This window comes from Parambassis ranga, chromosome 16 (genome assembly GCF_900634625.1).
Source record: "Parambassis ranga chromosome 16, fParRan2.1, whole genome shotgun sequence".
In the NCBI taxonomy this organism is placed as follows: Eukaryota; Metazoa; Chordata; class Actinopteri; family Ambassidae; genus Parambassis; species Parambassis ranga.
In genome coordinates this window covers 21,199,082-21,225,020 of record NC_041036.1, presented here as the reverse complement: position 1 = coordinate 21,225,020, position 25,939 = coordinate 21,199,082, and the positions used below count along the sequence as shown (strand labels likewise).

The 25,939-nt window shown below is 41.6% G+C and overlaps 2 protein-coding genes across 2 annotated transcripts; one reads left to right on the top strand and one right to left on the bottom strand.

Moving 5' to 3' along the window:
- Positions 1-721: 721 nt before the first annotated feature.
- Positions 722-15,079, bottom strand: col28a1b (collagen, type XXVIII, alpha 1b). The gene is made up of 34 exons (XM_028426042.1): positions 14,993-15,079; positions 14,248-14,372; positions 13,537-14,114; positions 12,710-12,730; positions 12,567-12,626; positions 12,411-12,464; positions 12,265-12,309; positions 12,167-12,193; positions 12,037-12,081; positions 11,906-11,950; positions 10,321-10,374; positions 8,152-8,220; positions 7,902-7,970; positions 7,755-7,823; positions 7,404-7,472; positions 7,257-7,325; positions 7,089-7,157; positions 6,888-6,956; positions 6,362-6,433; positions 6,212-6,280; positions 6,046-6,117; positions 5,856-5,924; positions 5,705-5,773; positions 5,566-5,634; positions 5,413-5,481; positions 5,147-5,284; positions 4,227-4,295; positions 4,051-4,131; positions 3,899-3,934; positions 3,780-3,816; positions 3,147-3,701; positions 2,790-2,968; positions 1,465-1,756; positions 722-891 (listed from the first exon to the last, which is right to left on the bottom strand). Exons 2-34 carry the CDS (start codon positions 14,369-14,371, stop codon positions 722-724), a joined length of 3,582 nt encoding a protein of 1,193 aa, XP_028281843.1. The 5' UTR covers position 14,372; positions 14,993-15,079.
- Positions 15,080-15,693: 614 nt separating this feature from the next.
- Positions 15,694-25,469, top strand: mios (missing oocyte, meiosis regulator, homolog (Drosophila)). The gene is made up of 12 exons (XM_028426189.1): positions 15,694-15,810; positions 16,287-17,154; positions 17,282-17,771; positions 18,152-18,250; positions 18,362-18,616; positions 19,895-20,064; positions 20,266-20,331; positions 20,426-20,584; positions 20,795-20,947; positions 22,470-22,674; positions 22,911-23,040; positions 23,857-25,469. The coding sequence occupies exons 2-12, from the start codon at positions 16,336-16,338 to the stop codon at positions 23,945-23,947; spliced, it is 2,637 nt and encodes an 878-aa protein (XP_028281990.1). The 5' UTR covers positions 15,694-15,810; positions 16,287-16,335; the 3' UTR covers positions 23,948-25,469.
- Positions 25,470-25,939: the final 470 nt, after the last annotated feature.

Sequence of the window (25,939 nt, the reverse complement as noted above, 5' to 3'; positions counted from 1 at the left end):
GCACTCCATAAGATTTCTTAATGTGAGTCCTTGCACTGAAGATCATTGTTCGGAGAGCCGCCTCTCTTCCATAATTACATGTAATCATATCCAATTGAAACTTTTGCTTTTCTCAGTGAGTCATCTTCCTGCTGTACTTCTGTCGAGGAGGTAGAACATCTGGAACGTTCTTTTCTTCTTATTTATCACAGATGACTATAATTTGTTTGGAAAAATAACCTTAATTTTAAATTTCTTCTGCAAACATGATATTTTTTCGTATTTTAGGTAGGATGTGTGTATGTGTTATTATTTCTGTTCTTTTTATATTTTTCCAGGTATATTTCCAAATAGCCCGAATGTTTTACTCTGTTCTCTTTTACCTGCATTATATTTATTTAGCTGATCATATACCTCTACATCATAAAAAGTTAGATTATTTTTCTTTAATATCAATCGGTATTAAAACATCCACAGTAGAAAATACAGTACATCATTGCATTATACAAAACAATTTTTCTTTATAGAAAAGTTAGTGGTTTTTAACAGAACTGCTCAAAAGATTTAGAACTTTCTTTCTATTAACACAAATCATTCTGGTACCCATTTAAAAATCATACCAGACTACTACACATTTATTTGTCTCACAAATACTATACTCTGAAGCTGAACTTTATGGAGAAGTCAGATGAAACACAGACTATGTGTACATGTATGTAGCTAGTATGCATGTTCATCATTACTAGAACTTGACACAGGTTTCCCTGCAGCTTTTCTCTGTGTCAAACTGGTTGGCGTTTCCTTGGCAACCTCCGAACCAGAACTGCGCACAGGAATTAGCTGTGCTGTCATAGTACCACTTCACAACGTAGTTCCGACACGGTCCTGGATCAAGGCTCTGGCTGCATTGCTCTGCTGGAGGGAGAAAAAGAAAAGACAAATATATGTGATGTTTCATGGCAATGATGAAAGAGAAAAGACAGGAGAGGAAAAGTCATTTATCCTTTGATGTTTGGACCAGACTATACCTATCTAACAGAATGGAAATGGCTCCTGGGCACCATCCAGTTCCTGAAGTGTCTCTGATATAAAGACTGTAAATAAGCGTGTACGAACAAACACATTTTTTATGGTTTTCTTTGACTCTGGCTGCTGCCATCTAGACAGTGTCTGAGTCTGTATTCATTTATAGTACACGAGTTAAGATGTCACAGCAACATCCATTCAAATCTATTATCTATAAAGCTAAGTCTTATATAATAACATGAGCATATGAAAATGACTTTAGTTGTCATAATTGGGAAATCTGCAGAGACCTAAACTGTTGCTACCAGGATGACATCATCATATTTATGTTGTTAAGTTAGAAATTTAAAATGGTGGTCTATGAGGACTGACTGACTTTTGGAGCAAGCTCCTTTAATCTTCTCATTCAAGCAATTTCTGAAAACCTCACCAATGTGTCCATGTTTCAAATCATGTTACCTGGCACATAGGCATCAGAGGGCAGCAGTGGAGGAGTGGGTAGAGTTGATGGTGCTGTCTTCTCCTCTGACGGAGCCTTCCTTGTGGGACCAGCTGGCCCGACGGCTCCAGTCATCACCATGTGGCGTGTGGGGTTGTCTATCTCAAACTGTGGTAGAAATTCTGTTACAGGCCTGAAGGGCTCCCTGTCGAAGAACGGAAACCTCTGCGTTTCTGAGCTGGTCCTATCATCAAGCTTTGGTCTCTGTGGACTAACTGGTTCCCAGGCAGGGTGTGGTGCAGCAGCGTCAGGCTGTGGAAGAGGATTATGGAAAACCATTTCAGTCCAAATGAAATAAATACACTTCTGAGTAGTCATCCACAACATGTTCTTGCCCATTTTTTTATACAGAACAGCTACAACATGTGATGTTTGGAGGTTGCCTCTAATAAACTGCTTATTTCAGGTAGGCAGCATTAGAGTAAGAATAAAGTCGGAACCTGACGTTTCAGAACATCAGCTTAGTTCTTCTTTAACCATTCTTTTGTAAAATTACTGTAGTTGTTCTTTCTCTTGCAGATGTCTGACATGTCCTTGTCAAATTCACTGAATTCATTGTTCCATCAATGCTGATAAGTCATCCTGGCTTGGATGCAGCAAAACAGGTTACTACCACTGCCATGTTTAACAGATGGGATTCATGTACTAGAATGCAGTGTTTTTCTTTCTCCCAACATTAGCCTTCTACTGTAAGCCTAATAATTCTATTCTGGTTTCATCTGTTTACAAAATATTTTCCCTGCAGCGCTCTGGCTTGTCCATGTGAGCTTTAGCAAACTGCAGATAGGCAGCAGTGTTTTTATTGGAGAGGCCTTTAGCTGCTTAGATCTTACACTGGGTTTCTTTGTAACCTTGTGACCTACATGACTTGTTTTTGGAGTGATCTTTGATGATATACCACTACTGGAGAGGGTAACAATGGACTTGAATTTCCTCCATTTGTCTGTGGATTTGTGTAGTCCAAACTCTTTTCCAGTCTGATGAGCAACTGTTTGAGGTCCTCAGAAATGTCCTTTGATTATGTACACTTCCACAAACACATTAGCTCGACCTCATTTGTAACATTTTTTTAGCTTTGTAGTTATTGTCAAAGTTGCCACCGCTGGTAAGCTAATGCTACTGTTGTACACAGCAACATGGTCGTAACAGCTATGTATTTATTATGGTACAGAAAGATCTCTGGCTTAGGCTGATAGGACATTGATCAAAAACTAAATTGTTCGACAAAAGACTCCCGCCCTAAAGGTTCCAAATGTAAAAACCTCTCATAAAGTCGTCTCCTCACCAGTATCTTAACTCTCCTGAAGTCTCCCTTGTAGGTGGGTGTGTATGTGTCTGTCCTGTGAGGCGGATCCCGGACATTAAAGGAGACATCTGGGATTCCTGGAGAAAGTCTTGGAATTGAGCTCAACAAATGTCTTTCTTCATCTTCACAGATACGACTCAGCAGTTTTCTCTCTAGGGCTGCAAGACCAGAACAAAAACATAGTGACTGTGAGTCTTTCTGGACTTTACAGCAGCTTCAAATTTATGTCATTAGCCTCCAGGTACAGCTGCAGATGTGGACCTGTGGCCTGTCCAGATTTAATACAGTTTGCACATAAAATGGGGTTTTAAGGGGTCCTTAAAGGGATACTGTCACCTGGAAGTGCTTTGAATTCATCTATCAGGTACACATGGTTGTCGTCTGGATCAGATGCCATCAGGTTCAGGTCTTTCCTGAACTCTTTGTACAGCGAGTCACTTTCATTCACCACCCCGATCACAAACATCTCAATGTTGCTCTGTTGAGCTTCAGCCACGGCACTGTCAAGACTGACCGAATCCCTTCTGTCTGCCTGCCCGTCTGTGATGATGATGGCCACCTTCTTTACTCCCACCCGTGCTGCCTTGAACACCTGGTTTGCCTGCTGAATGGCACTCCCTGTGAATGTACCCTCACCCAGATAGGTCATGGAGCGCACTGCTGATTTGATTTCATCACGTGTAGCCTCTTGCCCAAGGTTGACCACCACTATGTTTGTATGGCTGTAGAGGACCACACCTACATGCGTGGTGTCCCGGGTGACTGAGGCACGGTCAATCAGGGCATTCACAAAGTCTTTGATGATGTCAAAATTGTCAGGGCCCACGCTCTCAGAGCTGTCGATCACAAAAACTAGCTCTAACGGTGTTTTCCGGCACACCACCCCACAACCTGAAAACACACAGAGGATGGGAATGATTCACCTTTAATGAAAAACTTAGCTTTGTGGTCTTTTGGCTGGGCACTTACTGCAGATGGATTTCACTATTTTGATGATTTCGTCTCTCTGTGAAGGAAATTAGTCTTATTTGTTGTGTCTTATCAAAATGTTGTTGTGATTCTGAGTCTAATTATTGAGTGATACTCACTGTGAGACCAGGTTCTCCTTTCTGTCCTGCTCTACCCTGCCAATTGAAACAAGTTGTTATTTATTGTTATGTTCCCCTCGAGAAGATCTAAGAAAACCTCTTTCAGTTACATTAAAACTTCAGCCAAGTGAACAAAAGGTAATAATTTGTACCAAAGTTCCACTGGCTCCTGGCTCGCCAGACTCGCCTCTTTCTCCTTTTTTGCCTTTCTCCCCTCTGAGACCTCGGTCTCCCTGCAGGACCAAAGAAATTATGACTAAGTGGGGCTGTGAAAGCAAGGACTGATATATAAAATCAGAGCCACAAACCAGTTTACTGATGTCATCACCTTTTCTCCCTGAAGACCTTGCCCTGGAGGACCTCTAGGGCCAGGAATCCCCTGAAATCCAGGCTCCCCCTGGTAACATTCAGCAGAGGTCATGTGAAGTTATACAACACGAGATATGGAGATACTCTAAAAGGCTGCTGAAAAGAAGCAGTCAATAAGTTTGGCCTGAGGCAGAAGGAGCTGAATTCATACTTCATAATTATGCATGAACAGTTTTTAAGTGATTTAAGTGATTTTTAAGTGATCATACAGAAAAATCTATAGTCATTAACCTTTGTGGAATGAGTGAGTGCAAGTATGTACTGTCTGAGAAAGTGGAGAACATCAACCTTTGTGCTGTCATTTGCTACCTTGGTCTCAAAGAGGTCCATGAGGACAAGTAGACATGACTAGTGGAGGGTGCATGTCTTCCAGCATGGTTAAGACGTAGGCTGCTGAGAGCACCTGAAGGATGATGCCCATCTAGGTTGGTCACCGTCATTACACAGAAGACCACTGACAAGACCCATGACATGATAAAATAACACAACAGTACACTGACGCAGAGCTGGGAATCTCCAGGAACATATGCATGCTGTTGTCTACAACAAACTGTCAGCCCATTGGATCCTGAAACTCCTTGGAATCGGAGAGACACTCTGCCATTTTTGAACTAGATCCTGAGATATTTCTACAGAAGTTTGTAACCATGGATGAGGCTAGTGTCCACCACTTTCAATCTTTTCTGAGCATCTAGTGGATGACCTAAAAACTGGACGTATTACAGCTCACTGGTACTATACTACACTGATCTCTGAAACAGAAACAGCAAAAGAAGCACTGTTGTACCAGGACAACACTGAAGCCCAGAGGACTCCTTCTACCTTAGGCTACAAAGCAGGATTATCACATTTTAATTTAAGTCATTGACACAGTGGTACCTTTTGTCCTTGTATGCCCTCTCCTGCTAAACCCTGTGGACCCGGTGGTCCCATTAGACCAACTGAACCCTTTGGACCAATAAGGCCAATTCCTGGTGGCCCAGCAGGTCCAGGAGGTCCAGGCAAGCCTCGGTCTCCCTGAAAAAGAAACAATCAACTTATCGATATCTAGTGTTTACTCAAGAGACAACTTAAGAAAAACCTGTAGTCTCCTACAATATGTTGTAAAATACAGACATGAACACCAGCTTGGCATTCATTCTTACCTTTGGTCCTGGTAAACCAATGCCATCTGCTCCAGTCTCTCCTATCATGCCTGGTGGCCCTGGAAGTCCCTGAGACACATATTTCAAAGAGTGTTATTTTCAAGAGCTAAAGTGCCAACGGATGCTGTAACATCTTATACATTTTATACTCACAGGAGGGCCAGGAAAACCGTCACCTTTCAGTCCCAGAGGCCCGGCAGGCCCTGGTGGTCCTCTGTCCCCCTACAAAACATAATACACTTTTACTCTCTTACTACTCAGGAGGACAGAAGCAACCATGAGCTGAACTCACCTTAGGTCCAGTTAAACCAGTTCCTGGCTCTCCAACTGGTCCAGATTGGCCTTGTGGACCCTGTTCTCCCTGAAGAAACAACACAGGTATAGATACACTACTGCTGTTTATAGTTGCAAAGACTTAAGTTAGCGTGACATGCAAGGTTTACCTTGGCACCTGGTATGCCCCTTCCTGGAGGTCCAGTTAGTCCTGGTGGCCCTGAATTTCCTGGTTCCCCCTGGATGAGAAATAACTCAGACTTACCACCTCAACTATGACAGACAAATAACCGCCAGTAGAGGTGTGTCTTGTGTAAATGCTAGTTTAGGCTTAAGTTTCTTTTGTTATGCCTGACACACCTTTGGGCCCATTGGCCCCACAGGGCCAGCTGCACCTGGCTGGCCTCTGGTGCCCCTGTCTCCTCTGTCACCCTACAAACATAGCACAAAACCATCCATTGAATAATCCTCCAACATGAAAGTGACCACATCTTTAAACTATATAGAATAGTTTTTATTCTCTTACTTTCTCTCCAGCAGCACCTTTACCAGGAGGGCCATCGGGACCTCTCGGTCCTGGCAACCCAATGTCACCCTTAAAATTGAAGTAAGGGGAATGAGGTGAAAATATATGTCAAATGAATTTTAGAGAGAAAACTGGTGTATGTGGCATTACTTTTTGTCCCGGAGCACCATCCTCTCCTGGCAGACCTGGTATACCTGGTAGCCCTTCAGTCCCAAGATCACCCTGGAGAGGAAGAAAACAAGTGCTACTGGATGCTGAACAATAGAATTACCCATGTATCAGAAAGAGGTTTATGTAGGAAACATTTAAGATACTCATGTCCTACTTACAGTGTCCTACAGCACAATATCTAACTCAAAATTGCACTGCCAATATTAGTCCATTCTTTGCTGCCCATATTTGCAAAGGCTACTTTCAGATTCAGATGTTAGGAGAATAAAATGGATTAGAACTTTTAGCATGTTTTTATTTCTCTGTCCCTTTTTTGTATGCCACTTGTCCAGTCCACTGGTGGTTAACTCTGGGACTAAGAGACAAAAAGAGCCAATCCCAAGTATTCACTTCAGATTAGCTCCTAAATAAAATAAAATAAAATAAAATAAAATAAAATAAAATCACCAGTACACAGAGATTGGTTTTGATTTTCTCATCTCCCACAAGCTGAAAAGTGACTTACTTTGGGTCCTGGTTCCCCCATGCCTCTCTCTCCTGGTAGTCCAGGTTCACCTACGAGGCCTTGGTCCCCCTGAAGGTAACATTCACACAGTTTCTTATACAAGATCTACATTTGAGAACTAAGAGGAGCATCTATCCATCTATTTTCTTCAATCAGCTGACTGCCAGTCCTATTTAGTCTCCTTCTGCCAGGTTGTTCTACCTTTGGTCCTGTTATTCCAACACCTTGAGCTCCTCTGGGTCCTGGAGCTCCAATAGGACCCTGATCTCCCTGCAAAAAATACCATCAAGGTGAAACAAGTACATTCATGTATATCATCCATAAGTTTCCAAAACCATGTAGTCATTAATACATGCATGTAGTTTTTACCTTTTCTCCTTGAAGTCCTACACCAGGACTACCAATTGGACCTGGAATCCCCGGTGGCCCAGGGTTTCCCTGAGAGAAAATGATTACAAATTTTAAAAACTCAGCTCTTTAGCCCAGCACTCACTTGCTCACTTGCTGTGCTCTCACCTTGTCACCTTTGACTCCAATACCAGGAAGTCCACGATTTCCTCTGGGACCGTCATATCCACGATCACCCTGAAACATAGAAATGATATCCAACAATTTCAACTGTCATAAAAAAATTTTTTAATTTTTAAATTTAAAAATTGAGGCTACTCATACAAAGTGAAGTGCCTTTGCTATTAATTGATGTGTTTTGCTTCACATTTGTGGTACACATAATAATAAATGCTGTGTTTTGTTTTTGAAGAGGTATCAGTGAGGAGGTAAAGAGTAACAGGGTTGATAATGACCAATATTCTGACAGTTTGGACAGAAGCATGTTATTTACAGCTGCTTTTTTTGGCAGTTGCTCACCTTTGGACCCGGAAACCCCTCCCCGGGAGGTCCAGGGTTTCCTCGTGCTCCAGGTGGTCCAAGAGGTCCCTATATGTGAGAGCATGGGAGTGTGTAAGATTTTATATATATGTATATATTGGGCAGTGCTTTCCCAGTTATACTCACTGGTAGTCCTGGTTCTCCTATCCCAACAGGACCTGCAGGACCTTGTCTTCCCTGAATGCCCTTTTCACCCTTTAAGCAATGAAAATTAAACCGTAAGTGACCGTTTTATAATGATTATATCTATTCACTTTAAATTAGTCTGCAAAAGGGCATATTGGCGCCATTATGAGAGTACCATTATAGATGAGTTCTATTTGAAAGCATGTTTATAAATAATGTTCATACATTAATGCTGATGCAAATCTGTTACCTTGGCTCCTGGGAATCCAATCCCAATGTCTCCTGGTGGTCCAGATGGACCGCTGGGTCCTCTGTCTCCCTGTGACAGGAGGACAGAGGTTTGTGAGTGAGGTGATGTAAATGACCCCACACTTAAAGTCACTTATATCAAATAGAAAACAATGAAATACAGATTATTAGACTGTTCCCTCCACTGAAAGCTGATGACTAACTGCGCTATAAAGTTTACGACATTTCAGCTGGATAACGAGGTCTTTGTCAAAAAGTAGTGGGACTGGTCTATGTTGACAGAGGCAATTTGCATCTTTTAGTCACATGATAAAGGTTTAGGGCCAAAAGTGATGTGTGACACCGATGCTGTGAGGTAAAGTGTCTAAGGTGCTGCATGAGACATAAGAAGAAGATGCAGATTTTAAGGAAATTATCTCCAATGCAGTCCAGGAGACAGTGGTCCACAGCAGCAACGATGTTAGCATCACTGTCAAACTGGACACTTTCTTCATTTTGGGGAAGAGTGTTGTTCTTGTAGAAGAGCACAATCTTGATGAGTTCCTCCCCCTCCTGTCTCACAGACAGTGTTGGAATGTAACTATTTGTACTTCGTTACTGTACTTAAGTAATTTTTTATGTATTTATACTTACTGGTGTGAGGTCAGACATGAAGATGGTGTCACGCTGTGAGCTGTGTTTCTATAATGATGCCGGTGCACTGGCACAGTTTGCTAACTAGTTAGCTACTGTCTGCTATCAGAAATCCATCCATTAAAGGTAGGGTAGGAGACTTTGAAAACTCAAAGAAAAAAAGTGAGTCAGCCAGATTTAGAAAGTAAACACACGCCCCTTTCTCTCGGAGCTCACCCCGAAGCCACACCTCCTAATCACATGGACGTGCATTTCCTGACGAGTCTGTGACTTCGGCCATCATGCACCTCTCTGGTGCACGCAGAGCAGAAAGAGAGTGACAACCAGCCAATACTCTGTGCAGGGTCCACCCGGAGGATTGGCTGATGTTTTTCATATTCTTCGTTTTAATGCGAAACTGCCGAACTAATCGGTTGCTATCGGATTGTAAAGAGAAGTTACACTAATTTAACAAAAATTGCATCAGAATGAAATCTCCTACCCTACCTTTAATGTCTGATTAACATTAATCATAACATTAATCTCAGCAGGAATACTTACACAGTAAAAATGGTGAATGCCTGTTTTTTATTAGCAGCCTCTGTTTACTTGATGCCCACAGCCTGCCTCATGACACACAGACATGTCCATAGCTGACCAAAGATTTCTGTACTGAAAATGTAAATTAACTACACATTGTCCATTTTAAATTTAAGATGATTTCTTTAAATATTTTGACGTCTTCATATATCCTTTGCAATGGAAGTCAAATATATGTATTCAGTGCATTAGTACTTTTACTTTTAATGCTTTAAGTACATTTAAAAGTACTTAAGACTTTTACTTAAGTAGGATTGTTGATGTAGCACTTTTTTTACTTAAGTATATATTTTGCTGTTGATTTGTACTTTTACTTAAGTACCAAGCTTCAGTACTTCCTCCACCACTACTCACAGATCAGTAGGTGTGTCCCTTTTCATGTCATCCACCGACTGAAAACAGAGGCTTGACCTCACTGATTTGAAGACTGTGGTTGTTTTCACTGTATGGTTGTTATTTAGTCTCTGGGTGGAAGTGGTGGTGGACAAATTGCTGCAGAATTCTCTCAGGATCCAACTCTGAAATGGTTGTCTATCAGTTCCAAGGTGTTTCAGACCCTGTGAGCTGACAGCTTGGTCATTTGGATTTTGTTCTGAATAACTCCAGGGATATGTTCCTGGGTGATACTCAACTCTGTGCCAATGTATCGATGTCATGGATCTTAACAGAGGACTGTCCTGGAAGGTTGAAATCACAGGAATTCAACCTCTCTCTAAGAGCCCCACTTCTTCACCATGCTGAAAGACAGAGTGATGTTACCATGTCCTTATGGATCTGTTTGGATGCCTAAAGCAAAACATGACTGCACAAATGTCCATGTCCTCAGACTGTGCTGACCAAAACAGAAATACCATCAAAGTTTAACTTAATGTGTAATCAATTTGCTGAAAAACATATCAATCACCCTGTGAGGTGAAGCAAGCAGAGCAGCATCATGAGCTTTTTTAAAAAAACTTACTTTAGCTCCTACCGGACCCTCAGGACCTATGTCACCTGGTGGTCCTATCGCACCCTGAAAAAAATAAAAATACAATATAAAGACACAACTCAATGCACCCTACATATTTAGATCAATGTCTCCTATAACATTACAGTATTTGTTGGTCCTCTTGTAGGTTCTTCAATAATACAATCGTGCAGAAGTTAAAAATCAAGCTTCCATGTCATAAACTGATCTCCACATCAAAAACCTACCCAAAGGGACTAACATCAACATTCATGGCTTTCATGCCATTGGATTTTCAGACCTAGCTCACAAAATAACATGGTTATACTGACGCTGTGCCAGTAGCACAGAGGAGGAAGAGTGGCGCTGGGCGGCCAGGTCCCTGCACTAATCCCACCACACAAAGTCTGTTCCTGCAAAAGAATAATATCCTGCAAGCCTGGATTCACAGCTTTGGATAGCCACATTAGTATCAGGATTACCCATAATCCAATATTCACATTCCATTAGTGCAGAGATGAATAGAAGACAAATTCCACTTCCATTTTTCATATTGGACAGACAACAGACCGTCTGATGTCAACATATTATCTGAGGAGCAATATGACAGACAGACAGTGGGGAAAGTGAGGATAAAAAAATATTTTTTTAATTAGAGACTTGAGGAAAAAGTGCTCAGTGCTACACATGAACAAAGCAAAGGCACCTGAAAGCAACAAAAGAAATCAACCCTCCTTCATAATAATTCAAATTCTTCTAATTCAAAAGTTATTGCAATTTTCTGGAATGATGTTTCATGCATTGAAAGAAAGCTCAGAAAGCCTAGGAAAAACTGTGACCTAAAGTGTGGCCTTGTCTGTAGGACTCCTGTACATGGTTATAATGAAGGCTGAGAGGTAGATGGCTCTTATATTTCTCCAGACATTCACTGAGGAGGCAGGAATGTGTGTTGGTTGCTTTCTTTTGTTTCATTACCTGGTTTACCAAGCATTACCTGGTTAGGTTTAGGAAAAGATTGGGATTTGGGTTAAAACAAATATTTTAATAATTAAACAAAATTCCTCAGTCTTGTATTGGCATGATTTTATATATATATATATATATATATATATATATATATATATATATATATATATATATATATATATATATATATATATACATAATATATATACACCCTGTACACAAATGCCAGAAAGATACTGGAGAATAATGGTCATTTCAATACCTCACAACTCACTTCCTATTGTCATTCACACTTTCCATCCACTTGATGATGGCTATAATAAAGAGTCAAGAGTCCTCCCTGTTAAAATGTCCAACTGTACAGAAGAAATACACACATTTACAGCCTGGTACAAAAAACTCTGGTCTCTGTTTTCTTGATCATGACAACTGTATGTAGGCAGAATGTTTATTGAACCAAGTCGGTTAAACAGGAGTTCAATGGATTCAGGCACTGTCAACATCACCCCACACTGAGCTTCAAATTAACTCTTCTGAAAACCTATGTGTGACCTAATATATCATAAGTTACAGTTTATGATTTAAATACCAAAATTTTACAGACTAACTTTTGGACCACTGACCACTTTACCTGTTCTCCTTTGGATCCTTGTGGTCCTGGAGGTCCCTCAGATCCCTGCATGATAAAAATGTAACTTATTCCAAAGGGCAAATCCTGGGGTATTGTTGAAAATGTATAATTAATGTAAATAATGACTGTACAGTGTCACCCTTTTCCCCAGGTGTGCCGCAGTCTCCTCGCTCCCCCTGAAAGGCCAAACACAAGATTTGGTTATTTTTCAGGACATATATTTCATTAATGAGAGTCAAACAGCTGATGCCAGTTACTCACCTTGCTGCCTTTATAACCTGGAAGGCCCTGTAAGAGTGTTAAACGCTATTAGGAGGATGCTCCAACACCAAAACAAGAAAGAAAACACACATTTTTACCTCTGGACCATCATTTCCAGGTCGGCCATTCAAGCCAGGCTCCCCCTTTACAAAGAGAGCAACTTACAATGAGCTGCATAAGATTAGATGCTATAAATTAAAAAACCAACAACAACAAAAAAATCAGGCTTTCTGTAAAGATTTACCCTTGCTCCCTTTGGCCCTGGTGGCCCTCTTAAGCCTGGCTCTCCTTTTCTACCCTGAGAAATATTATAGAGGAAGAAGCTCAGAAGTCATCATATAAGCTCAAACATATTTGTGTGAACTACTACACTATGACGACAACAGCATTTAAAACTCACAGAACTTCCTGGAGGGCCTCTCTCTCCTCTTTCACATGAACACAGATGAGCCTGTGGACACTAGCAAATAGTCAAATATAGAACGTCAGTCTAATATATTTATGCCATTTAATTAACAAAGTAAACTGCTTTTGAACACTTACCCCTTCAAATGCAACCGCACCCTGGAAACAGAAACATGGCACAAAAACAGTCAGAGGTGGTGGAGGCTTCTTATGGCCCTTACTATACTGAACAGTTCAATCGTTTTGCTTACAGTCAATTAGTGTTGAAATGATAAGTCCAAAGAAAAAGCCATATTGACAAGAGATTGATCATTTAAAGAAGCAGTATGCTGGGTATCATATCTGTATATTGCCAGAGGCACTGTTGAAGTTCATGTTCATCAAACATTAACATGAACTTCAAGATCTGATTTCAAAATGTGTTGAAACCTGAAGACATGTTGTGATGCTAGTTATGTGCAACTAATCTGTGTTATTTTACAATAAATATTTTGAACTCGGTTAATCGACAGATGTGGACACAATTAGTATTTTGCAGATCAAGTGCTCAAAACTGGCGAGTACAGTCCAGCTATTTTCTACCATTATATGGCCTCCTCTCTTTTCCAGATTGAATGAAGAAAATGACACATCTTTGGAAAGCAGAACAAGTCATGCCAGTCTCTCAGACAGGGCCTGACCTCCTACAGACGTTTGACATTTCTGTGCGGTGTGGAAAATGCAAAGCAGGCTGGAAAGCACCATGTGCAGACAAAACTGTGACTTAATATCTGAACCCACTGCGAGGTCACAGTGAGCTGGACCGAGGCAACACAAACACATTTGAGGGAAGAACTGTGTGGAACACCAGCAATGGGCATGCTTAGATACAACAGGTCCTGATAGGAGTCATTTTCACACCTTTACTGGAGAGTTACTGACATTAGATGTCACTTTTTTGTGGATGTGGGTTAGATGTTTCTTACCATCTCTTTGAGCAGCTTCTCCTCCAGCTGAGGGTCAAGGAGACTTTGGACGAACTGCTGAGCTGGAGTGCTGGCAATGGCCCGGAGCTTGGCATTGTTCTGACTTTGCTGTGCGATATTTGATAGCCCCACGGCGAAGAACTTTATGCCGTGACCTTTGGCCTCTGCAGCAGCTGATATCACATCAGGGTTACGGGGATGATCGACCCCCTCCGTCATCAGCACCGCAACCCTGACACTGTCCATGGGTGTCTCCTGCACCAGCAGCTGTGAGGCATTGGTGATGGCATAGGTGGTGTAGGTGCCATGTCCGATGTAATTCATGGTGCTGACTTGACCATGAAATGTGTCCAGGTCTTTCCATGCTGAGAACCGGTGCTCCATAGACACGGAGCTGCTGTACTGAAGTGCAGCCATTCGTACCTTCAGCGTCCAGCCAGCTATCTGCAGCATGGAGAGCCGGGTGCTGAAGCTCAACACGAAAGCTTTCTGCTTCTCAAACAGGAATATCTTTGCACTTTCAGAGCTGTCCAGGATGAAGACCACCTCCAGGGAACATGTCAAACCTGGAGGGAAAGCTAGAAGAAGGCAAAATGTGTAACTCAACACTTTTGTGACACTTGTTTATGTCTGGTTATACTTCACACCCACACATTCCACTGACGTCTACCCCAACATTTTGAGATCTAATTTATTTATTTATTTTTTTACCATTTTCTCCATCATTATGCAGCCTGTTGTTTCTGCGCCCCGACTTTCTTCTCTGGCCTGTTGTCTCGTATGTGAGAGCTAACAGCAGAAGGCAGAGCCCCAGTCCTCTGCTCAGCATTTCCATCCTAACAGTGAAGAGTGTTAACAATGTATTCCTAATGCACATAAACATTTCATCATAAGATCCATCTTTCATGCTGAATAATCCTCATAGATCATAATATTTTTATTATCTCCCTAAAAACTGTAATATTTATAAAACCAAAAAAGACTAATAAAAGTTTCAAATGCTGCAATCTGTAAAAAACATAATTATCACACAAGTGGTTTTGGTAAAACTTTATTTTACAGTATCGCTGTAACAGTATGTTTACCTAATAAGGTTGGTACAACCTGTGTAAACATGTGTAAAATCATGTACTAGGGTTGTACTTCCATAGTGTATGTGTGGTTGTGTGTGCACACATAAGTACAACACTAGTTCATGACATTACATATTGTTACACAGGCTGTACCACTGTACCTAATTAAGTGGAAACACTGTAACAGCGACGCTGTAAAATAAAGTGTTACCATGGTTTCATGTAGAGTAAAAAGTGTTAAAAGCTGTGATCTATCACCACTCAAAGCCAACATGACACCTGAACCAGTTAAGTGAATAGACTAAGAGTAGGCAAATAAATGAATAAATAAAATTAAATTAAATGACAAATAATTTTAAAATTAGTGGGAGTATATCTTTTACCTAGGATCTCATTCAGCAGCAGCCAGTGCTTGAAATCCGGTCAGCTGAGGCTCTTTGGGAGGCATGTCGCCGCGGGATCAGTTCCCTACAAACCAGACTGTGATAAAATGAGGACCATCAGATGAGCCAGTGCTGTACTGTGTGTGTGCAACTTGGGGCTCTGGGGCCAGTCCAACATTTCTGCGCTGGTCCAGTTCAGCAGCTGATGACTCAATCAAAAGACTTATTCTTCCCGAATGATCCTATTGGTAGAGTCATGGCTTCCCTTAAAATGTTATTTGAATATTTGCTTGACTAAATATGAATGAATTAAAACTGTGGTCAGTATAAATAATAAATATTGAATGGAAATAAAAAACAACATAGCTAACACATCACATCATTGAATAGCATTATTACTTAATAATGTTGATATTTGATTTGGGGGTCATTGCAGAAGGTGATGGTTTAGAACAGTCCTAAATGAGACCTATATATATTTTCCACTCTCACCCACTAATGTAAAAAGCATTAGAGGTGTAGTCATTCTCACTTATTGACCAACATATTGACCTTATTAGAAGGAGTAAGTCTGGTGCTGCGGTCAGCTGTTAATTTATTTTTAGTCTTGTACATATTTTTTCATATATATATATATATATATATTTTCTGATGCATGTGCAATCTGGTGCAATGTGGTTCTGCCGCCCTCTGCTGGTAGTCTTCCTCCTAAGCGGAAATAAGCGGAACATCACAGCTGACACTTTTGTCCACACGAGCATGTTTTGGTGTAACACACAACATCCTCTGGGGTTCCAAGTTGTCCGAGCTCGACATGTGTACGTCAAATCGTTACTCGTTCGCTTGTTTAAACCCGCTGTATATGTGAAGTAAGGCTGCAGCGTTATATGTTGTCAAACGGAGGGGAATGTTTTCGACTGCTAGATAAGTTAGCGAAAGCTAAACGGCCATGTTTCTCCTCGCCCTTCACTCGTTAGCATTAGCATAGCTAAGTTAGCATGTCAACAAAGTTTAGACTGTAACTTAAAGTACTGTGATACTTTGGCCTTTAGTAAAACATCTACATATTTTAATACACATGACTATTTTACCTCATAGAACACTTTGTTCGCTACTGTGTTGCTATTTTTCAGAAATCAACACCTACTATTGTATGTAATATAGTACTGGTGTTTGTTAGTGCTGTGTGTTATTTACCCTGCGTCCACTGCAGTAGTGCGTGAAGTAATGTGTGATATTTTTGTGCTGTATTCCTGTGTGTTTTAATTTTTGTCATAAACCGTCATATCTGTAGGTTTCAGAAGGCAGCCTCTATTGAAACCCCTCTAGCAGCTGTTTGAGTCATGAGTGGTTCAAAGCCGGACATACTGTGGTCTCCTCACCACCCGGACCGATATGTCATCTGTGACTCTGAACTGGGACTGTATCGCATTGGACCTGTGGGCAGTGCAGAAACAAAGGCTGGCACTCTCCCACTCTCTGAAGAAACTGCTGCTACTTTACTGGCTATTAACTCTGACACCCCTTATATGAAATGTGTGGCCTGGTACCCAAAGCACGAGCCTGAGTGTTTACTTGCTGTGGGCCAAGCTAATGGCAGAGTTGTGCTCACCAGCTTAGGCCAGAGCCACAATTCTGCATGTAAAGAGCTGGTTGGGAAGGAGTTTGTGCCCAAACACGCTCGTCAATGCAACACTTTAGCCTGGAACCCTGTAGACAGCAACTTGCTAGCTGCTGGGTTGGACAAACACAGGGCAGACTTCTCTGTCCTCATATGGGACATCAGCAGTAAGTTTGCACCTGAAACAAGTGTAGTAGCTGAAAAAATTCGTCTTTCATCTGTGGATTTTGACTCAAGCTCAGTAGTGACCAAGCCATTGTATGAGTTGGGCCAGAATGATGCCTGCCTGTCCCTATGTTGGCTCCTGCGTGACCCAAAGCTGCTCTTGGCAGGCATGCATAGGAACCTTGCAATATTTGACCTGAGAAACACAAGCCAGAAAACATTTGTCAACACCAAGGCCATCCAGGGAGTGACAGTTGACCCACACTTCCATGATCGTGTGGCTTCTTTCTTTGAGGGGCAGGTGGCTATCTGGGATCTGAGGAAGTTTGAAAAGCCTGTGCTTACACTCTCTGAGCAGCCCAAACCGCTCACTAAGGTATTGTGCTTGTCTTGACTTGACACATTTTTATTTTTTTTTTTAAATTACTGTATAATGTAGAGTAGATGTTATGGACAATATTTTTTCTAATAATTAAAGCAACCCTTTGCTTTGTTTTTCTCAGGTGGCATGGTGTCCAACTCGTACAGGCTTGCTGGCCACACTGACACGAGACAGCAACATCATCCGACTGTATGACATGCAACACACTCCCACACCTATTGGTGATGAGACAGAGCCCACAATCATCGAACGAAGTGTGCAGCCCTGTGAAAGCCAGATTGGCAGCTTTGCCTGGCACCCATCTTCTCAGAACCGCATGGTAGTTGTGTCAGCGGCCAACCGTGTTATGACAGACTTTACAGTTTTTGAGCGCATCTCGCTGGCTTGGAGCTCCACTACCTCACTCATGTGGGCATGTGGCAGACACTTGTACGATTGTGTAGAGGATTCACCCGAAGGACTGGAGAGCATGATTGAGAAAGATATCGCGACTAAGATGAGGCAAAGGGCTCAGTCCAGGTACGGACATGATACCGTCCAGGTGTGGAGGAACCACCTGCTGGCTGGAGGGAAGGATCCCCAGCTTAAGTCACTATGGTATGATCTGTTCTATATCCTTTACTACAGTGATATTGTGGAAATACCTGCAGAATCTGTTAGGGATGCTTTTTGCATATTTGTGCACAAACAGGACATTGTGGAGGTTTTAGTGACTAGTAACTATTGTTTTCTACCACACATGCTTTAGATATTTAACTATTTACATAATTTCAACTCCCCAAACCAGTCTTCCACTTTGCTCTCTACTCAATTGGTAAAAACCCGCAGATAAGCCAAATATTCAGTGAATTTTTATGACATGACTGTGAGTGAATGATCATCAAGTTATGCTGAGATGTCTAATTCTGTGCTAATTTAATCAGGTAACAATTTGATAGTGTGGTTTTCAATCAGATTGCAATCCATGGTAAGTTTCCTATACAAGTATCACATATGAAGCAGTGTGCAGAAGATATGGAGTTGAAACTGCAGGGGAACAAACAGTCTGTGGTTTATTCTGGTATCAAGAACATCATCAAGACCAGTTCAGGTAAAACAATAACATATTTAGAGTAAAAACAAAAAACACCGGATAATACTGTGTTAATATCTCAGTGTTGGAAGCAAATGTTTTTTTTTGTCTTGCTGGTCCATGATGTAGGTACAACAGAGAGCCGCAGGTGCTGGAGTGGCTCTGAGCGGCAGACAGATGTACTGCGGTACCACAGCGAGGAGCGCTGTCTTGCCCTGCGGCTCTGTGGCTGGATCAGCAGGGGCCCTGACACTGACGTGGAGACCTTTCTTCGATCATTGGAGCAAGAACAGGAGTGGGAGCGAGCGGCTGCCGTTGCTCTGTTCAACCTGGACATCCGTCGGGCAATCCAGATTATGAACAAGGGAGCCACTGCAGAAAAGGGTGAGTACTGGGACAGCAGCAATAAATGGAAATATGTGTGTCTTGAAATAGGTATAAATACAGTAAAATTCTTCACATACTGTAGAATTCCATGAAAACTGTGTTCAGATAAAGGCTCGTAAACACAAAATCCTCCAATCTACTGGAGTGATAAACATAAAGTGTTGTTTTTCTTACCAACACAGTAACCAGTATTTTGACATTTGTTGTTGTGATCACTATGCAAGGAATTTAAAACCCAATTAAGGTCTTGGAAAAATGTGGCATTTCAAAAATGTAACAGCAGGAGGCACATGTTTCTCACACAGTGCAGTGCTTTTCACACCAGGGTTCAATAAAAACAAAGAGTGAAAACTGTTGTTTACAAATGCCTTGAAAAAATTCCACCAATGTAGGTCAATTGTTTTTCTGTTGTGTGTTTCAACATGAGTGATGGGCTGATTCATTAGAGGTGTGTATTGTGCTGATTCCACTGTACATAGTTAAAGGCATGAACATTCTGTACGGTGGTTATATTAGTTTGACATTTTCTTAGTCCTGAGATACCAGCTAATAATAGGTAATGGATAACTACAAAAGGAGCCTTTTCCTTACAGTTGCAGACAATACAATACTTACATGGAGTCAGGTGGATTATACCTTGAAGACTAAAAACAAGTAACAACTTTGAGGCTGACAAGAAGGGCAACACAAAAAATAAAAGAGTAGCAGTTCCTTGAGTACTGACTTGGCTGGCTCCAGAAGCAAGTCAGTGAGGTTATGCATAATTGAAAGTATGAAAGCATAAGTGACAAAGGGTTTGCTGGCTAAAATTGCCAGCTGGCACTGTACATGGCTGCTGTTCACCTCAGCTTTCGCACTTGGGCTCCACCAGTTTATTATATTATTTGAACTAATGGCCGTATGTCAGTGATTTAAGGCCACATCTTTGGGGCTCTCTCTATTTAATCACTTATTTTCAGATGGTCCACCAAGACACTGATATGAAATAAAAAAATAAATACATTGATTTCTTAACTTTTCCATCACAGTTAACAACTTCTGAATAATCTTTAAATATATTTAAGAGGTTGCTTTGAATTTGATTTAGTTATAACACAGTCTCTGTACTGTTGCTGCTGTGGTGTGGAAGGTTTTGATCAATTGTCTTCATCATTGTCATTTTCAGCTGCTGCAATTTCCCCCTGGGATAAATAAAGTATTTCTGATTCTAAATCTGATACTGATGTACAGTAAAGAGTATAATCAGCTCCCCTGACTTGTTCCTCTTATTCACAGGTGACCTAAACCTGAATGTGGTTGCCATGGCTCTGTCGGGTTACACGGATGAAAAGTCCTCCCTGTGGAGAGAAATGTGCAGCTCTCTGAGGCTGCAGCTGAAGAACCCCTACCTCTGCATCATGTTTGCCTTTCTCACCAGTGAGCCCGGATCTTACGATGGCGTGCTGGTATTGGATTTCTAAATACCATGACAGCTTTTTTAAAAAAGTTATTAGGACTCTTTGCTTACCTAACAGCAGCAGCTTTGTTTGCTCAAATAAATTATTAACTTGACATTATTTATGATTTAGACCTTTTCCTGGCAAATGATGATTCTACTGTTTATTTAAAAAGATAAGGCAACACAAAGATTTCTGTTTCTGTTTTAGTATGAGAGCAGTGTTGCTGTGAGAGACCGAGTAGCCTTTGCCAGTATGTTTCTCAGCGACGCACAGGTAACCTCAGACATTATGCATGACTTATGTCATCCAACGGCATCCCCGTCTGTGTTTAAAAAAAACTGGGGCTCTCTGGGGTATTCTGTTGCAGCTGCCACGATACATTGACAAACTGACCAATGACATGAAGGAGGCAGGGAATCTGGAGGGCATCCTTCTGACGGGGCTGACTAAAGATGGTGTGGATCTGATGGAGAGCTACGTGGATCGAACCGGAGATGTCCAGACTGCTAGCTTCTGCATGCTGAAGGTGAACAAAGATGCACATGTGCAGTCAGTCTTCAGGACCTTTAGCAAAAAAAATTAGCAAGCATGCTATAACATGCCTTTTTAGTTCCAAAAAATAACAGCTGTTGGCACCTGCTGTAATGCAAGTCAGGCCTCACTAGAGCTGCTGGCTTGTGCACTGGTGTCTATATAATAACATTAAAGTAAAGAAGCCAACACTCTCTTCTAACAGGGTTCCCCAGGTGAGGTGTTGAAAGATCCTCGGGTCCAGTGCTGGATTGAAAACTACCGGAACCTGCTGGATGCATGGAGATTCTGGCACAAACGGGCCGAGTTTGATATCCACAGAGGAAAGCTGGACCCCAGCTCTAAACCCTTAGCTCAGGTAATTCATGTTTGTGAAATGACATATTAATTTATATCTAAATGTTTATTGTTCTTATGTTGTAAGTCTAACTGTGGTACACTGCACTAAGACATGTAAGAGGCATCTCTCCTAACCATGATTATGCTGTTTCCATAGAGGTGTTGCTCAAAATTGGTGAAGAATTTTCTGTATTTCTGCATAAAATTGAGCCGCTGACGTCAGTGTCAGTGGGCGTCCTTACATGAACTGCTTGCTTCAGATCCTTTCTTCACATTTAATGGGATTAAGATCAGAACTTGAATTTGGCCATTAGAGAACGTAAACGTGTTCCACTTTACCCCTTCTTTTGTAAAAGCACTTGTGTGATAGGGATTGTTGTCTCGGTCGATGACCCACTTTCTCTTTGTCGGCTGACAGACATATGCCCTGACGCTTTCCTTTAGAATTCACTGTTTCATCCATTATGGCAAATCATCCTGGCAAACCAAATAAATAAATAAATCTATGCTGGTGTCATTCATCCCAAAAAGTATTTTCCCAGCAACCCTTTGACTTAGCTTAGCTTTTTTAAACTGCAGACAAGCAGCAGTGTTTTTGGAGAGCAGTGACTTTCTACTTGAAGCTCTGAACTTTAAAGTTACCCGCATATTTGTCTGACTGTGGATTTGTCCAGAGTCCAAACTCTTTAGCAATGGTTTTGTGATTTAGTACATCTTCACACGACTAAATCAGCTACTGTTTTGAGTCTACATGGTTCATATACTTTCACTTTGTGCTCAATGAGGCTACAGTGACTAGAAAACTCTACAAGTCCAGACGCATTGCTTCAGTCTTCTCCACGTTTGATGACCTGGATGACTGAGAATCTTCGTGACTAAAAATGTGACGAGCCCAGAAATGTTTGTTTCAAAGTGTTAACAAAAACATTTGTGTGAAGGAACTTGTCATTATTCACTGTTTCTGACATTTTATTTGTTGTCCTAGTTTTGTTGTCATTGAAAGTAGCTGCAGCCATAAACACTTTTATTAGATAACATTTCCCTCTTTTTGTAACAAATCCTCGCTCTGATGTGATACAGCAGCAGCACACTCAGAACTGTCTGCCTTAAACATTATGCCCTTAAAAACTAAACAGCATGCTTGTGGTGTTGATTACAGCACAGGTAGTTTGTGCCAAGCAATCTGATATGTGTGTTAGCCAAGCACAGCTATACTTATAATAAAACCTGTGGTATAGTCTTTCATCTGTTCCTTTACAGGTTTCTTCCAGACTTCACGTGTTTTCTTAATGTTCTATATGCTAAAAGCCATGTATGACACTAAGCCTGCTGGTGCTCTTATCTACAACTTACCTATTTTTTTAATCTCTAACATTCCACTTTCACAGTTGAGCATGATGGAATTATTGCTGAATAATCTAACATTACTTATCTCTCTCTTCCTAAAAAATCAAATGCAGACAGTTGGCAAGCATATGCTTGTGGGTTTACCTCATGTTCACTGGCCCTTATCTACCGACCTTTGTGTTTGTTCTTGGCAGGTGTTTGTGAGCTGCAACTTCTGTGGGAAGTCCATCTCCTACAGCTGCTCGGCAATGCCTCACCAGGGCCGTGGCTTCAGCCAGTATGGTGTCAGCGGCTCACCCACCAAGTCAAAAGTCACCAGTTGCCCTGGCTGTAGGAAACCTCTACCACGCTGTGCCCTCTGCCTCATGAACATGGGCACACCTGTTTCCAATTGCCCAGGTAAACACCATGTAGACAGATGCTCAGCCAATATTTACTGTTGAGCAGTTCAAATGGCTGTAACACTGCCACTGCTGTGGACTTTGGTCAACATTTACAGACTGGGTTGACCCATTAAGCACACCTGTGCGTTTAATGGGTCAACCCAATCTCATGACTGCTGTGAAATTGCTCATAGCAACAGTCAGGTTTCATTTATTTCATTGTTAATAGTGTCGATAATTCCTTTTTGACAGGAACTGGGAAGTCGGACGAGAAAGTGGACTTGACTAGGGAGAACAAACTTGCTCAGTTCAACAACTGGTTCACCTGGTGTCACAATTGTCGACATGGGGGCCATGCAGGCCACATGCTCAGCTGGTTCAGGTAAAAATAATAACATTCATCATTTAGTTCATTGCTGTGACTGCTGGCAGCTGTAATGATGTTAAGGGACAAGGTAAAATACGAGGGATTACAGTGTTGGCATTAAAATGTAAAGAAATCCCAGCAACGCAGAGATTTGAGGCACTAATCAATTAAGATGAAGACAAATTTTGCAAAAAAGGGCAGTTAAAGTCACAAGAATTGCTGAAATGAGTCGCACATCTGCTGGTTGTGAGTTTTACATTTCAATGTGTCAATATATTAGCACATGCAGGATTATAGCTACCATCTTAACTCTTAAAAAGAGTGGAAATCTTTTAGCATCTCTTTCAAACAAAGTCACAATGTACTGAACAGAGGTCAACGTAAGGTCACCACAGTAAAACGATCTGATGATCGATGAAGTCCAGCACTGTTAGGGCTACAATGCCTTTTTAAAGTATTCGTTCCTATTTCCATCCAAGAGTTTAATATTGAGGCAGCTGGGCTTATGTCATAGTTAAAATCTGGAAAGGAGTGGAGTTTTCTCCTGTACAAAAACTGAGTCCAGTTGCCTTAAATTTAGGTTATTGCTTTCTAAAATGCTCCCCAGAGTCTTGAGTTTAGAGTGTTAACTGTTTACCAAATTTCATTTACAGTTTTAATTGAGACATGTCCCTTTGTCATACAACATATATGTGTAGATATATGAATACCTTTTTTCATCTGAAATGAAAATATTAGTAAGATTACACAATTTCTCTTCCAGGGAGGGTGTCATGGGTAATGATTTTATTTAATGACTTTTTTTAACTGGCTTTCACATGTGTGTTACAGAGACCACACAGAGTGCCCAGTGTCAGCTTGTACGTGCAAATGCATGCAGCTGGACACCACCGGGAACCTGGTGCCATCAGACAGCAGCTAAACAGGAGAGGCCTGAAAACTGAAGCCAAACAACAACAACACCAGCCAGAAGCCAACATGTGCAGGTTCGCTGCTGAACGCGTGGCACACTGACAACTGGGCCAGGGACAAAAGCCCCCAGCGCCGTCCTCCTCAGGAGTGGCTGCTTAGATGGTGTCGAATACTGTTTAGTTATAGTGTAGTGAATGTAACAATGTAACGGAGATCTAAATGAAGAAGGGAGGCAGTGTGTAGTACTGATCTGACTAACGGAATCAAGCCCACTGCTATGCTAATGAAAATCCCACTCAGGAGAAATAAAAGAGGCGCCAATGTAATCAGCCTCTATCAATCTAACCTTAAATCAGGATTCTGTTTTTCTTTTTTGTGATCTGTTTTGCAAAATCACACATCACATTGTGAAGATGTGATTGCAGGTGCCAATACATCTGAGCTACATTTTGTGGCGTGTGTTTTAATATTCTATTTAACATCTGTTTGTCTCATAAAAGGATCTTCACATACCTCATGAAAGCATTGTTCAGGGTGAAGGCCGGTACCCAGGGTGACAGATCCCTGTGTAGACAATAACAGCAGCCTCTTGCTCTCTTCATGTTCCTCTGTGCCACTCTTCATCTGGCATTTGGAGGGGTGGGGGGGTTGATGAGGAATTAGAGAAGGTAGGGGTGGTGGACGAAGAGAAGGAGGAGGAGGAGGAGAGTGGGAGGGTACGTCTGTATTCAGCAGCCCACTCCAGGCCTGTGGTCCATGAAAGACGCTCCGCAGAAAACAGCAGCTGCTCGGCACTGTGACAAGACCCTCCAGATTGTTCCCCTCATAAAGAACCTCAGCTGCCGGAACACTATTGACTCAAAGAGAGGGCAAGAGAACAGACAGCTTGAGCCCCATACGCCCCCCACCTCCACCCTCCACATACACAGACTATCCCTCTCTTTTTTCTCTCCCCGGTGCCCAAATTGCATCCAAAACTATGCATACCACAAATCAATTCAAGGATGGGTGCCGTCTGTGTGAGGGATACCGTGTGTAAACCACATTATAAATGGGGTCTCTCTTATTCTCTGGCACCCTCCCGTACAGTCACTAACCCAGGGAGCCATTGTAAGTGAGAGGCGGCCTGCTCCAGAGCTGGCTAAATCACTTAGTCATGGAGTGGGGAGGAGGAGGAGGTGAGGAGGAGTTGGGGCCACAGGAGCTACTGTATGCTGCTTTCACCAGGATCTTGTCCTGGTGTGGGAGGTTTTACAGGCCTGCATGCCCTTTTGTGAACTGTTTTGGAGTGGAGCTGACAAATTGGCGAGCTGTGTAGCATCCCGAAAAACAGAGTGGCTGGAATTTGATCCTTTTCAGTGTTTCTTGTGTTTGCCTTTTAAATAAAGTCTTGACTGACAAATTGGAGCACCGTTGAATGGGGGTTGTTCTTCTGTGAGTTTACATGGTTTGTTTCATGTTTCATATACACAGATGGCGTGGGGTTTCTGTCATGCATGTACTCAATCTGTGAATAAAGGAGTTGAATTACATATAATTTTCCCAATGGGAACTCCCACAGATCATCAGTGCAGTCAAGATGATGGGTAGCAGGAAAAACTGTTGCATTTTGTGCATCAGAAATACACAACAACAACCTTGAGAAACCAGTTACTGTTCCGGAGCTTTTACAGACATCATCCCTTCTTATGTAAGTCGACCAACTGTGATGGAATAGTTCCCATTTGTCAGTGGTCTTTTTTCATAAAAGGAAATGGTCATTGTTTCTGTTTCTGTTTTTGTGTTGTAAGTTCTAAAAGGATATCTCTGTAGAACTGTTTATTTATGTGACCCAATGTTTGTATTTGGCCAACTAGGTGACAATAATACAAATGGTTCATTATTGTTACACAAGACAAAAGCCTTGTACTTGTGACTGAATGTAAACATCAATGATATTCTACTTATAGTTTAAGTTCATTGTTAGCACAACAAGCTGAGTAACATCAAGTACTCATAACTT

What these genes read in the sequence shown, in the direction of transcription:
- col28a1b (XM_028426042.1), bottom strand. Translation starts at nt 14,371, where the DNA reads ATGGAAATGCTGAGCAGAGGACTGGGGCTCTGCCTTCTGCTGTTAGCT. An exon ending in CAGGTTATAAAGGCAGCAAG is followed by an intron (nt 12,082 to 12,166) that starts GTGAGTAACTGG and finishes TTGGCCTTTCAG; the next exon opens with GGGGAGCGAGGAGACTGCGG. An exon ending in CTCTGATGCCTATGTGCCAG is followed by an intron (nt 892 to 1,464) that starts GTAACATGATTT and finishes TCCCTCCAGCAG; the next exon opens with AGCAATGCAGCCAGAGCCTT.
- mios (XM_028426189.1), top strand. Translation starts at nt 16,336, where the DNA reads ATGAGTGGTTCAAAGCCGGACATACTGTGGTCTCCTCACCACCCGGAC. An exon ending in TGTTTCTCAGCGACGCACAG is followed by an intron (nt 20,332 to 20,425) that starts GTAACCTCAGAC and finishes ATTCTGTTGCAG; the next exon opens with CTGCCACGATACATTGACAA. An exon ending in CACATGCTCAGCTGGTTCAG is followed by an intron (nt 23,041 to 23,856) that starts GTAAAAATAATA and finishes TGTGTGTTACAG; the next exon opens with AGACCACACAGAGTGCCCAG.